We start from the raw sequence: 14,958 nt of genomic DNA on the forward strand, positions 1-14,958 counted from the left end.
TCACAAATAATACAATATGCAGGGATTATGCATGTAAAGGAAACAAGTAGAACTTTAAACTTGCCTCTAAATATGTTTTTTAACAAAGCAAAGATACTTAATCATTCTTTATTTATTATTAGAACAAAACTTAAAGCAATTTAACGAGTGCTATTCATGCACAATGCACATCAAAGCGTCGCAACCGACTTTTAAATATGAAAAAAAAATAACAGACCACGCCGTCAGTCACAGGCAAAAAATCATGCAAAAACTAAAACAGTCGTGGAATTTTCAGAAAATTCTTGTACCGCATCATCTCCTGATTCTTCTGCATTTGTAGAAGCTTCTGAGTTCACATGCGAGTTTTTCATTCCCCGAGATTTCATCCAGGATGATGCGCCGGGTGACATCGTAAATGCACACGCGCACTTGCAGTAATCAACAAAACAAAGTGATTGCAGAGCCACCTTTCCGGAAAAGTTAAAATTAAACGACGGAAACGGAACCCACAATAACAGGTGCTGCAATCTGTTGGTGTGGGGTGCTACTTCTGTAGAACACAGGAAACACGTTACTCCGTCCACCATGTGTTTTAGAGAGAACTCAGATTAGAAATAGTTTATTCTGTCACCAAAGTAAAGAAGTGTGAACCGAAAGAAAATGGACATAGAAAAAAGTGTCGTGCCATGGTATTCCATGTAAGTTATTGATATGAGAAAGTTATAGGGTTACGGTTCCGATTGTTTTATGCTTTTTTTCAAATTCTCCTAGCAGGAAGACTAATTATCGTAGAGTTTTGGCAATTATTATCACACAAAATTTGAACCTTCCTTATAGTAGTGAACACTGTTTGGGTTTCGAAAAAATGTTATTTTTGTTTAATGAAAACAACGTAAAATTACCTTACGCACGCATGCGCGATTCAAATGAATTCTTTTAGGGACTTTAATTTAATGTTAAGAGAACCGAACCTGGCCTGCCTAACCAAACTACCAGAGCACAAATTGGGGAGCGAATTTACAATATAGAGAAAGTCTCCAATTTTGTTAATTTTCGGTATACTAACTAATTTTGACGTAATCACGAATCTGTTGAAAGAAACCGGGGGTCACGTCTGAAAATTTGAAGAAATAGCAGATTGAATTTTATTTATATATAGGTGTATATGCGTAGTTTTACAAACAAAAATGTAATCTCCTGTGAATGTGTCCAACCACGCTGTTGTTTTACAAGAAAATGATTATGATGTTCAATTCTAGTACGATCCCTATTTTTTCGATGAATTTAGGGGTGAAATGAGTGCTAATGGAACCTAACCTCGTGTGAATGGTTCGTGGGGCTACCCGTGGATGGTTTTTGGGGCTAACGTCAATGGTTTGTGGGGCTACCCGTGGATGGTTTTTGGCGCTAACGAACAATTTTTCATCAAAATGTACAATTTCCAGACGTGACCCCCGGTTTTTTACAACAGATTCGTAATTAGGATGTCAAAATTAGTATACCGAAAATTAACTAAATTGGAGACTTTCTCTATATTGTAAATTCTTACCCGGAATTTAGTTCTTGTGGACTTTCTGAAGCTGGGAAAAGTGTTTTTTCGAATTGTGCAAGTTAATCGGCCTGTAAATAAGGTATTTTTCGACATTCATGTATCTCCGTTGCACGATAGCTCATTTCCGTGAATGGTTTGTGGATTATAAACGATCATTTTTCGGTTAAGAAGTGTTAGTGTAACAACCACGCGGTAGATTTACAAGATGACGTGTGAGCGTTTTTTTTTTCAATTCAATTTTCTATGTTTGCCTAACTTAACTGAACCTAACCTAACCTTCTGTGAATGGTTTGTGGATCAATTTTCACTTAAAAACCTTTTGTGAATAGTTTGGGTGGAATTTATCGGTTCATAAGTTTGGAAACACTGCATATCAGCTGACGATAGACAACATGAGTCAAAATTTGGTCGCCAATTAGCAACGATCAATAAATACTTATAATGTTAAAAATAACGCTTTTTTCATTGAAAAAAAAGTAATCCCTAAGCCAAGCGTCAGGTTAACCTTGCAGCAGGTTTTATGTATCAATCCGCGCGAGAACTGAGCTCAGAATCTTCCGTGCCAGTCTTTCCTCAACCGCCGAGCTGCTTACATCGGAGACACTGAGAAAATCTACAGTATTGCCAACCGCACAACACATCAAAACCCGCATGCATGTCAAGTGGATTGTATTTTTGCTTCTCTTTGTCTCCTGAAACATAACATTTTAAAAGTACTTTCTGCGCATATATTATTTAATAAATGTGTCATTAATATAAGAGCGAAACAACTTCTAAACATGAGAGCATGTGTGTATATTTCGAGCACGCAAAAATAAAAATAAACAAAGATAAAAGTAAACAACGATAGGCCCCTCTTGAATTTAATGACAAATTATTGTTTTTGGTTTAGAAAGAAATAGATTTATGAAAAACTTGGTTGCTTCGTTCGCAATACATCTGTTACTGTAAGACACACGCACTTCAAGTTGTACCACCAAAAAAGCATGATTTGTTATTGGTGATATATACAATCAGGTGCATTGTCTGTCGCTATTACTCTGGTTTCAATTTATGAATCACTTCACTAAACCAGGATTCAAATCTTGGTCTGTCTATTTGTTGCTGATAATCACCCTTCCCTTTCTTTGCGCTGAAAAGTAAATATGCGCCTTCAACAAAGCTTTCATTGCCGCCAGTGGGTGAAACAATAAGCCTCCCCCTTCCCCTCATCGTCGGTTTCTTCAGCCCTGGCGGTGGTTTTGCATGGTGGTATCCTTCCATGGTTTATTCCCCCTTCCCCCACTCACCGAGTTGAAGGACGTCTCGTCCAAATAATAAACATGTTTCTTCTCACTGCGATATATTTTAATACCGCGGAGATTCTTTTGTCGTCAAACAACAAACAATCGTTTCCTCTTGCTAAACTCAAACCGCAAATCATTCAACACCCGTGATACAATTCGTGTGCACATTGACGGCAAATCACCTCACGCCCTGTTTTACTTTGATCTTGTTGCCGCAAGGAGGATTATGCATTTAAAACAACTTGCTTGACTTTGAAGAACATTTCCTTTCGGATGAAGCCCAAAATAACATTCGGGTAAAACTGCGCGCTGAACAGGAGATTCAGCCATTCTCGCCGCTCTACAATAAACATAGGGTTAAAATAGTGGGATGTGCAACACTGGTATCAGCGATTTCACGCGCTCTGCAACGCATTCAGTCTCGCTCGACTCGCTCTAAAGTTTCAATGTCTCTTCAACGCAATACAGATTCGAGTTGGCGAATCTGCGGTTCTAAGTTCGTCTGCACAGTGATTGCAACCAATTAAGTCCATACCTGCTAATCAATGTATTATTTTGTCTGTATATTACAAATTAAATAACTGTTTTCTTGCAAGTATGCAGTTGTGTCGGAATAGAACCCGTCTCAGTGGAACTATATTCTTGCGCGCACGTTTGGATCTACATATGCTAAAACCTGCTGCAAGGTTGACCTGACGCTTAGCTTAGTTGAAAAATGTTCCGCTATGCATATGAGGTAAGTAGAAATTAATTTTATTTCAAAATAAACGAGTTAAATGTGTTTCCGGTATATCTAACATAATCTCGAGTAATCGCTAAAACTCCACAGTATGTTTTAACAGAAAGAGATCTAAATCGAATCATGTTAAAAAATTGCATTCGTAGCATGATGAAATTGCAATAAATAATGGGAACTTAAGGCATAAGTAAAGACGAGCTTGTCATTTATCAAGCAATAATGAGTACAAGAAATGCCTCATGGTCATTCCATATCCATTCATCTGACAGTGGTTGCACGACCATTTTAGAAAAAAAATCATGTTCAACATAAACGTTTTCACATGTTTTGGGATATCAAAATCAAAGCGAGAACGGTAAAAATTTACTATCCTTCGGACACCTATAACTTCTTCATTTCGTCAATTTTTGACATTCGTACTTACGTATCTGCATCCCGGAACATTCCTTAAGGTGTATTGATGTTTTTTTTTCATCAAAGTAATTGCAATTTTTCACATTACGAGTACTTCTTTCTTGTAGTCTTTTCACTTTCCTGAGACAATATGGCGCATACACCTTCCCACATAATCGTGCGTCGTACTTGTGTTTTGTCGATTTTCATTCGTTATGCAGTGTTTCAACCTTCGGAACGCAAGAAATACCCGTGAACAAAGCTCATCTGATCCATTTTTTTTATATAACTATTTCGCATTGTTTTACAAAGAAAATTGTAATGTTTCATGGCGCTATCTGTGAATGGTTTTTGGGCTATCCATCCCTAAATCGGTGGGAAATTGAAACTAAAAAATTATTTTCGTTTGAAATTTTTGAGTCCAAATTTCCCACCAATTCCGGGCTCCGCCCCTGGGGTAATTGACCTACTGCCCCAACCACTAACGTGGCCCCGCCTCCGCCTCGGCTCCCCAGCTTTCTCTATAGAGTCCCTGTTAAAGGCATGTTAGAAATTGGCCAGAGTCACCTGCCCCCAAATGAGCCCCAAACTTTTAAATTTGAAGAAATCCATTTCCAGCATACGGAAAACTTACCTGAATTTCACCACGCATCCACGACACGTCATGTTAGGCATATACCCACAGCCCATTCCTTCTAACGAGTAGCTTACATTCACTGCCACATTTTCGACATTCCTTTCCTTGATTCACGTTACTGTGTTCAATTAAATGAAAAAATCCACTGGATTTCACCACGCATCCACGACACGTAATGTTTCTAACTTTTGTTGCAAACACAGACAGTTCGTAACACTGGATACCCAATGAACATGAACAAAACACATTCAAGACGCGTGATGATGTACGAAGGTGTACGCGCCAAAGGCTATTGTCCGTCGGAGAATTAATTTACAACAAAGAACATGGATTTCCGCTATGAAACATTCCCACATCACACAAAACACCTCCCCGATGTTAGACAATGCTACAGGAACTTATTACGGTAAGTAGTTCCTTCTGTAAAATTGAAGAAATGTGTCTGAAGGATAGTAAATTAGTACCGCGAGAACATTGCATAGTAAGTTCAACATGAAAGGCATAGGTTTGTGCATTTAATTGCTATTACTATCACTCACTTTTCCCGTAAAAAAAATCCCAAACAGCAGCAAAACTAATATTCCTGGCGTAACAAAAACGTGAAATCACTATTGGTACCAAATATGGCCCTCCTAACCTAACAACCATTTCTAATACGAACAAGAATACATAATTTTTGAAAGTACTAGGAAAACAACGTGAAATCACTATTGGTACCAAATATGGCCCTCCTAACCTAACAACCATTTCTAATACGAACAAGAATACATAATTTTTGAAAGTACTAGGAAAACAACGTGAAATCACTATTGGTACCAAATATGGCCCTCCTAACGTAACAACCATTTCTAATACGAACAAGAATACATAATTTTTGAAAGTACTAGGAAAACAACATGAAATCACTATTGTGACCAAACCTGGCCCCCCTAACCTAACATCTATTTTGGTAACGGTTCCGATTGTTTTATGATTTCTCCTAGCACAAATACTAATTATCATAGAATTTTGGAAATCATTGTCACACGAAATTTGAACCTTTGTTAAAGTATTGAGCACTGTTTCGACTCGATAAAAAGTTATTTATGTTAAAAAAAAACTTGAAAATTACCTTATCCACTTCTCATGGACAAGATATTCTCAGTCGACAAGCAACAGTAAATATCGTAGAAGCGTGGGAATGAATGTAGGAGTAAATCGGAACCTTAGTAGAATGCATTTGGGACTTTATTTTAATGCTAAGGGAACCAAACCTAACCTGCCTAACCTAACCACGAAAGCATATATTGAACAAAACCTTAAGTAATCGCTAAAACTCCGCAGTATGTGTTAACAGACATACATCAAAATCGAACCATGTAAAAATTGCATTCGTACTATTTCCAACGTGAATAAAAATATATAATTTTAAAAAGTACGAACCTTAAAACAATGCACTTTCTGCTAAGTGGTTGCAGGGGCAAAATGTGTCAATTGGCAGACGAAGCACACATTTTCATTGGTAGCATTTACCACACTAAAAACGCACGCCCACCTTCCAAAGAAAATTCGGGGCAGTACCATTTTACATGACGGTGTCACTTATTGCACAACAATTTAGCAACCTTGTGTTCTGACGTCACGGGAGATAGCTTTTTAATTTTAGGCTAAATGCCGACGTTGTTAGGTTAGGCTAGCTAGGTTTAATTCTCTTAGCCTAAATAATAATTTGTCATTGTATTTATGCTGTGCTACGTAACCTAACAGGCCTAACCTATCCTCGTAGGCATTCCTCGTCTACCGAAACATCATCTGCAGTAAATCTCACGCTCCCTGATGTAACACCAGGATCCACCAGGGCTCCAAGTTACAAAACACAAACAACGTAACAACATGTTCCTTCGTATCACATGCAGATGGCAACGATGAAAATGACGTCTTAAATGGTCTCATCATAAAACTCTCATTACTCCACTATAATACATCTCCCAGGGTCGACGGTACTGAGCAAAGTCTTCACTTTTCATGGTAAAATTTGATCGTAGCAGAAATGTTAAGAAAAATGCTTTCATTTAGAGCCGGTGTTAGATACGAGGTACCACATGTAACTTCTATATTGTGGTACATAGTGGAGGGCTTTGTTTCATAATTTATTTTTCTTTTAGGCAAGAATGGCATGAAGTTTATGAACTGATATATTCTGATGATCCTGCACACCAGGGAAAAGGTTATGAAAAGCTATTAGTGTGGAAAGCGAGGTAAGACTATGATAGTCTAGTGATTGTAAGAAAATTTAAAAAAATGTCTATGAGATGTTTCTTTTTGGCATGCATTATTGTGTGTATTTTTTTTTGGAGAAAATTATTACATATTATTTTTCTGCATTTTTAGTAGTGGGTTATTCTGAAAATTTGTTTACTGCAGCAATTCTTATTTATTGTATATATTAAGTAGACATAATAGTTTCCTATCGTGAAATTCTTGTGGGGGAATTGCTCTAAAGGTTTTCATGGTGAACTGCTGAAGGTGTCGATGTGCCAACATACATTGTTGATGTTAAGAGAGAACTCACAAAATATAAGTTGGGGGAATTAGCAATTTCCAAATGTCTGTCCTATTCTCAAGCAAATTTCAGAGTAATGAGAGGTGAGGCAGACTCAGTCAGACATTGCATGAGTTGTACAGTGTATATGTTATAACAATAAAGAAAAAATCGACCTTTGTTGAGTTTGCCCCTATTATGTGCAGTGCCTCATATGACATGATTTTAAATGAGCTAAATGCAGTTTTTTTTTTGTGCATTTTCATCAACAAATATTTTGTAGTAGAAATAGTCTGATTAATATAATAAACAATGAGAATAATTAATATTCTGATTATAGAATATTTTTATGTTCAAAATGCAACATGAAAATGAATCAAATGGATTTAAATTGTCTTGTATGTTTGCAAGAACCGTACAAGAGAAATAATGGTTTTGATGATGTTGGCCTGAGGCAAGGACCTATTTTCATTAGCTCCAGTGGTGTACACATTGCTTGCATGGTAGAATTATTGCCCTTGTAGTCTATAGTTGTTACATAAGAATTTTTAACCATTTAATCAAACTAATAATAAATGTCTGATGCAGGGAGTGTGCGTTCTTCTGAAACATCACAACAGAAAACTGTGTTTCTATGCTTGTAACAACCGTAGACTAAAACACAAATATTTTTACATTTGTCAACAAGCCTAAACATAAAATCAACCATTACTCTCTATGATTATGCCATAATTTATTTATTAATACAGTGGACTCTTGTATTTGAACTATGAGGGGCACAAAATTCAAGGGGAATGAATTTCTGTTCCAATTAGCGAGTAATTCAAAATATTCAACTTTGAATGGAAGTATTTTCCTGTAGTTTACGGTTATTACAATCATAAGAAAACAGTTTTTCTTTGTGACGTTTCAGGAGAACACATGCTCCTTTCATCAGACATTTATTTTCATTTTGACTAAAGAAAATTATAATGCAAGCAATGCGTACATACAAGAAAACTATTTGAATGGAAGGGAGTCCACTGTATTTAATATCAAGGGTGCATATTAATGAATGTATAAAGTTAAAAAAACAAAGGTATTTAGAAGAAGAAATGTTGAGACCAGGGCATTGACTTCTGAAAAAACAGAATTTAGCAGGCTCCAATCCACTGCTCTAAATGCAGTGGATCCAACAAAGAGAGGATGCTCTAAATGCAGCATCCAACAGAGAGGATGCTCTAAATGCAGCATCTAACAAAGAGAGGATGCTCTAAAAGCAGCATCCAACAAAGAGAGGATGCTCTAAATGCAGCATCTAACAAAGAGAGGATGTACTAAATGCAGCATCTAACAAAGACAGGATGCTCTAAATGCAGCATCCAACAAAGAGAGAATGCTCTAAATGCAGCATCCAACAAAGAGAGGATGCTCTAAATGTAGCATCCATCAAACAGGATGCTCTAAATCCATCATCCAAGAAAACTAATAGTTGTTGGCAAGAGGACATTCACTTTTAAAAAAAAAACATTTTACTATAATGCTTTCTTTGAATATTGAGGACCATTGCTGGGGAGTCTCTCTTTCCATTTTGAGGGTAAAAAATGAGGTATAAGTATTAACTTAATGTTTATATTGGTGAACTCTTCCCTAAAAGTATAAATAAATAGAACTTCTTCATATAACTCTTGAAGAAGAGACATGCGAAACATGTTAATGTATTATAATGGTTTCACTGCAAGAAAAACTACTTTTTACTTCTGCTTTGTATTGTTGTTTCTATAAGGCTATTTTGTTTTCTTTCGTAGGTGCCCAAATTTAGTATCGGGTGTGGAGTGTACCCTGAATTTATTTCAAGCGCGGCTCCATGATCAGAGGATGAAGAGTCAGATATTGTCAGGAGATTTGCCAGTATATGGAGACAATGAGTTAAGAATGATGTATTCTACAGCAATCTCTAGGTAAATGAATCCCAATTGCTGGTCAATAATTGTCTGTCATGATGATTAAATAATTAAACAGGGTGTCTACCAGTCAAGAAATCAAGGTGTGTTTTTTTTATTATATATATATATATATATATATATATATATATAAATACAGTATAGTGAATTTACATATGCACCAGTACTGGGATTTGATAAAATTTAATATTTAGAAATCTAAAATTGTATTGAGTTGTGGTTTAGATTTGTTCACTTCGTTTCTTAAGAATTATATTCTTGTATGTGGGAAGTGCTATAAAAATATTAAATGAAGTAATGTGGCCATTCGTCCTTGTTGCCTTCCCTAGGGGTTTTTCATTGAATAAAAATATATGTTTTCTTAATTTCCGAGGCCGCGGTGGCTCAGTCGGTAACGCGTCTGACTACCATGCTCAAGGTCCCGGGTTCGATCCCCGGCAGGTTCAAATCCGGGAACTTTTCTAACGGTGGAAGCGGCCCCGGCGCCTACCCAGCGTCGAATAACATGGGTACCTGGGGGAAACCCTGGGGGGTAAAGGCGGTCAGGGGCGTGATGCTGATCACATCACCCCCACTCACGACCGGATCAAGAAAGTGTGGGGCGTTACCCCCACACCCCCTATACGCCTTCATGGCGTGGTGCTATGCACAGGGGAACACTTTACCTTTTACCTTTTTTTTACCTAAGTACGGGGCAATTAAATAAATGTTAGGAAAAAAGGTCAAGAAAAAGACAAGAATTTTGGATTTTGGTATACACACTTGGAATCTGGAATTCTTAGTCCAGTAAAAGTATTAGTTTTTTGGTTAATATATGGTCTCAAGTACAAAACCTCCTACAAGCCTTGCACAAAATCTTGTCGAATCACATGTAAACTATAAAAGTGCAAAGTGCGAAATCTACTGTCATATTTTCGCCAGTAAATAATACTGAAGCCTTTAATTGTGCTCATTAATTTCTCCAAGCTTTGAACTAACTCCCACAATTGTTCCCAGTATTCTAAAGACTGAATCACATGAAACTGAATTTCCAGTAAGAATGCCCTGGAAATGATGGCTGACCTCTTGGCTGGTTTTGATGACTAGACCGTGTTCTAATTGCAAATTGTGCTGCATTCTGTGCAACCGCCAATCAGGGCAAATGTTTGGTCATGTGAAATTTTTCTTGTATGTACGCATTGCTTTCATAGAATTATTTCTCTTGTAGTCTACGGTTATTACAACACAGTTTTTCATTGTGACGTTTCAGGAGACCACATAAAATAAATGTCTTATGAAGGGAGCGTGTGTTCTCTTGAAACGCCACAACAAGAAAACTGTGTTTTTATGCTTGTAATAACTGTAGACTAAAAGAGAAATAATTCATGTGAAAATTGTCTGTGAATTTTTTTTGTCTACCTTTCCGAGTGAATTTGTTTTCATTCATAATTGGGAAAGGAGACACGCGGTAGTATATAAATACGAAGAAACTAGTACTCACTTTTATCTGCGAAGCTGTTTTTTCTTCTTTTTCGATTAATTTCAGTGGCAACCATCCTCGTTGGAACTTGCTGTACTGTTGCTTGGCGTGCGTCTTTTGTTTGTAGTTCTGTGGCTGCTGCTAGGTGTGCTATTGTTAACTGTGCATCTGGGTCTGTGTTGTCTGCTATTTCCAGCTGATAACTGTTGTAGTAGGGGAATCCAAGTGTGGTGCGCTTGCCCGCTATCGATGTTTAGCTCGTGCGGGAAGTGCATTATGGCATGCGTTTCCTTGATTTTGGTGTCTACGAGCGTGTGGGCAGTGTGTTTGACTTGAACCTTTTGAATTTTATGGCTATTGTATTTGATATGTTTAGCAAGACCAGTAGTGGGTTGGGTTTTTTTCGCATCTGCTAGGTGCTGTTGGATTCTTTCATTGACAGATCAGATGGACCTGCGGATGCAATGTGCCTTGCATTCACACTCTGCATCTTATACACCTGGATTATCAAGGGGGGAGAGGAAGTACCGTTTGTGTTTGTTCAGTTTATCAGCTATTTTGGAATTGGGTTTGTGCGCTACTTTGATGACATATGAGAGAAGGGCTTTGGCTATGCGGTTGGAAGTGGTGGGATGGAAGGGAAGGCAAACCATTTATATTGGCCGCTGGAGGTTGGTTGCGGATTCAATGATTGTGGTTGGTTTTTTCTCCGTATTTATATACTACCGCTTCTCTCTTTTCCCAACTATGAAAACATGTAAGAATAGGAAGGAAAAGGTACTGAAGCATCAGCGGGGTAAAAAGGGGATAAATGTGCTAATCTCATGAAAAGGTGCAACAAAGTGTGTTCATTTTACTTGTCTTAAAATACATGTCTCAAACGATCAGTATGAAAACAGCTATACTTTTGGAGAGATGCTGCACCTTAAAATCCATTCCATAACAATTACCCAATGCAAATACATAGATATTGTTGTGAACATCCATAAAGAAACACTCTCCATCCTCTAAAACCCTCCATTAAGTTCCTTTAATGTCCAGAACTGTAAATCGTTTGCACCTTCTTGCATGTAAGAATAACAAAACTGGGTAACTGTGTAATTTGTAAGGCTAGCTTTAGACAGATACATTTCCTTTAACATTTTTGTTAACGTAAATACTACTTCAATGCTTCCAAATATCTTGTAGCAGATAGTACTTACACGGAAGCATCTCTTGTATAATTTCAGTTAGCTTTTGGCATTGTTTTGTACCTAATACTGTTTTATATGAAACTTTATTCCTCCAGGTTGTATAGTTATTGGCCATTGAAAATGTGAAGTGATACGTTGTTTAAATCTCACTCGGCTGCCATTACATCTGTACTTGTGGCCTAGAGTTTGCTTCTGATTGGTTACGCTACGAAAAATTCTATGGAAATAGGAAATATCTCCTGTCCTTGAGAAATGCCCAGAAATATGCCATGGCATCTGAAATGTTATTTTTTTTTCAATTTACACAGCATTTTGGTCATGGCCTAAATGTTAAGGAAAATGTTTTCGTCTAAAGCAGACCTTACAGTGGAACCCCAGTTTAACGTTCCCGAATTTTACGTTTTCCCACATTATACGTTTAATCTTCATTGTCCCAACAAAGCAAAATCGTGCAAAATTTTCCTTGGTGTGTATTTTCTTGCATTATATATATATATATCAAAGAAGGTAAAAGGAAACACTCACCGAACAGTAGAAAAATTCAAAATTTTCGCTAATTTCATAGCATCATCGGTGTGAGGAGAACTTTTCGGTGTGAATTTTTCTACTGTCCGGTGAGTGTTTCCTTTTACCTTCTTTGATTTTTACTTAGCCCTTTTGGCCCTCCTTGCTTTTATCCATTATATATGTATATATATATATATATATATATATAATCAGAAGGAGAAAGGAAACACTCACCGAACAGTGCAAGAATTCAGAATTTTTGCTAACTTTGTCATAGCATCTTCGGTGTGAGAAGAAAGAGACTGAACCGGAAGCTGGAGTTGCCAGGTCCCCATCAAAGAAGAAGTTGTGCGTAGAACAAAAAAAAACCACTTGTTTCGTCACCAGACTCGTCGAAAACTGTGAGTGAGTGAGTGGGATGGGTTAGGTTGGGTGCGAGGGTGGGATGAGTGGGGTCTTTACAGGGTGGCCTTGTTCAGGCCAGGTGGAGTGGTTGCACTCATTGCCGATACATAGGTGCCCTCCCATCTTTTGTCGAACAGAGGTGTTGGCTGGTTGGGGTAGGAGATGGATGACCTTACCATTGCCCACCCCTCTCACACCAACGCAGAACCCCCTGAAAACCAAATCTGCACCCCCACACATTGCACCTTGGGAAACAACCAGTCCACAGACAAACCCACCCCTACCAGTTCTACAACCACCAATGACCCTTACTCACTCCAAGACAACCAGACTGTACTCAATGTATCCAGCCATAAACTTAGCACTGATGAAATAACTGTTTTGTCCAAAGGCCTCACCTTCTCCCCCACAACTCCCCCCCAACCAATTCCGCCTCTTTTTGACATACACACCTTTGCTCGCAACCTCCGATGGCAACATTTTTGTGCCAAACCCCCCATTCCAAACTACTACTCCAGCCTCCTTCAATTTAGCCCCCCTCCTCCCAAGATCCCCCCCCTGCCCACCAACCACCCCTTACTGCCATCATTTCCACCACCTCTGACAGCTCATTCTTAAATGACCTCCAGAGCCAACCTAACCGCAACCCCTCCGAACAGAAAGCTCTTCGAGATGTCCGCAACAACCATAACGTCAAAATCTTCCCAGCTTACAAGGGGTCCACCACGGTGGTCTTGAGCTCTTCAAGATTTCCTGACAGTAGCCACCCTCCAGCTGGCTGACTCCTCCACCTACAAACCCACCACATCTGACCTATTCTCCAAACACCTCAACAAAATCCAGGACTTCATCCACACCCGCAGCCCCCCTGAAGGCCTGACAGCTCCTACCACAGCCATATTATTTCCTTACAATCCCCGCATCCCCACCTTCTATTGATTGCCAAAAATTAACAAACCTGGCAACCCTGGTAGACCTATTGTGTCCAGCTATAACTCACCCACAGAAAGAATCTCAGCCTTTGGTGACTTCCATCTCCAGCCTCTTGTGAAAGCTCTGCCCTCCTACCCCCGTGACACCAACCACTTCCTCCAGAAAATCAGCACCCTTCCACCATCGACGTCACTTCCCTCTACACCAACATACCCCACTCCCATGGCCTCCGCTCCATATAATTCTACCTCAATAGCAGACCCAAACCTCGCAACCCCAGCACTAACTTCCTAGCCCACCTTGTCCTCACATGTAACAATTTCACCTTTGAAAACCAACATTTCCTACAGATCCGAGGTACAGCCATGGGCACCAGAATGGCCCCATCCTATGCAAACCTCTTCATGGGCAAACTTGAGCAAGAGTTCTTGGAAACCCAACCCCTCCTCTGGCTCTGCTTCATAGACGACATCTTCATGCTCTGGACACATGGAGAACCATCTTTATCAGCTTGCCTGGACCAACTTATTCACTTCTGTTTCATAAAATTCAACTGGATGCACTCCCCAAACCAGGTCACCTTCCTGGATGTGGATGTGCACATTGAGGGAGGACACCTGACTACCTCCATCCACATAAAAACCACCAAGCCCTGGTCAACCATGGATATCCCTTCATCCTGGTCACCAAACAAATATCGCGAGCTGCCTCACACACCACAACCACCAAGAAACCTGCTGCCACCAACCCACCTGCACTCATCACCCAATATCATCCCCACCTCAACAAAATCAGGCACACACTACACTCTCTTCTCCCAATTCTCCACAGTGATCCTGAAACCAAAAACATATTTCCCAACTATCCCAGAGTGGTTTTCAATCACCCCCAACCTCCAAAACATCCTGGTCCACAACACTCCTTCACCACACAACCAACACCACCCCCCCCCCCCTGCCTATAAATGCAACCACCCTAGGTGCGAAACCTGCCCCATCCTCATCACCTCTCACACCCTGCAGGTGCACACGGCCACTGGCAAATTTACCCTCCATCCCAAAGGGACCTGCCATGCCTCAAACCTGATCTACATCCTCACCTGCAACATCTGTGGTGATTTTTACCTGGGGGAAACATCTACTGCCCTAAACCTCCGCATCAATAACCACCGCTCCTCCACCCACAACCTGGACTTCACTGTTGCCGCCCACACCAACCACCACATCATCCGTTTCAACAACTCCTTCCGGGTAACGATCATCTATTTCCTACCCCAACCAGCCAACACCTCTGTTCACAATAGATGGGAGAGGGCCTATATATCGGTCATGAGTGCAACCACTCCACGTGGCCTGAACAAGGCCACCCAGTAATGTCCCCACCTCATCCCACCCTCCCTCCCAACTCA

At 39.5% G+C, this 14,958-nt stretch overlaps 2 protein-coding genes across 2 annotated transcripts in view; one reads left to right on the top strand and one right to left on the bottom strand.

Annotated features, from left to right (window-relative positions):
* Window positions 1-417, bottom strand: part of LOC145997423 (polycomb protein EED-like) — a 31,075-nt gene extending 30,658 nt beyond the window's left edge. The window contains exon 1 of the mRNA XM_083134449.1: window positions 291-417. Within this exon, the coding sequence (XP_082990575.1) occupies window positions 291-392 (102 nt within the window). The 5' untranslated portion in view covers window positions 393-417. The remainder of the gene's footprint in view (window positions 1-290) is intronic.
* Window positions 418-503: 86 nt separating this feature from the next.
* Window positions 504-14,958, top strand: part of LOC145997424 (uncharacterized) — a 30,877-nt gene continuing 16,422 nt past the window's right edge. Inside the window, exons 1-3 of the mRNA XM_083134450.1 lie at window positions 504-680; window positions 6,734-6,826; window positions 8,898-9,050. Coding sequence (XP_082990576.1) covers window positions 643-680; window positions 6,734-6,826; window positions 8,898-9,050 — 284 coding nt within the window. The 5' untranslated portion in view covers window positions 504-642. The remainder of the gene's footprint in view (window positions 681-6,733; window positions 6,827-8,897; window positions 9,051-14,958) is intronic.

Source organism: Lepisma saccharinum, chromosome 13, assembly GCF_977018435.1.
Source record: "Lepisma saccharinum chromosome 13, izLepSacc3.1, whole genome shotgun sequence".
Taxonomy (NCBI): Eukaryota; Metazoa; Arthropoda; class Insecta; order Zygentoma; family Lepismatidae; genus Lepisma; species Lepisma saccharinum.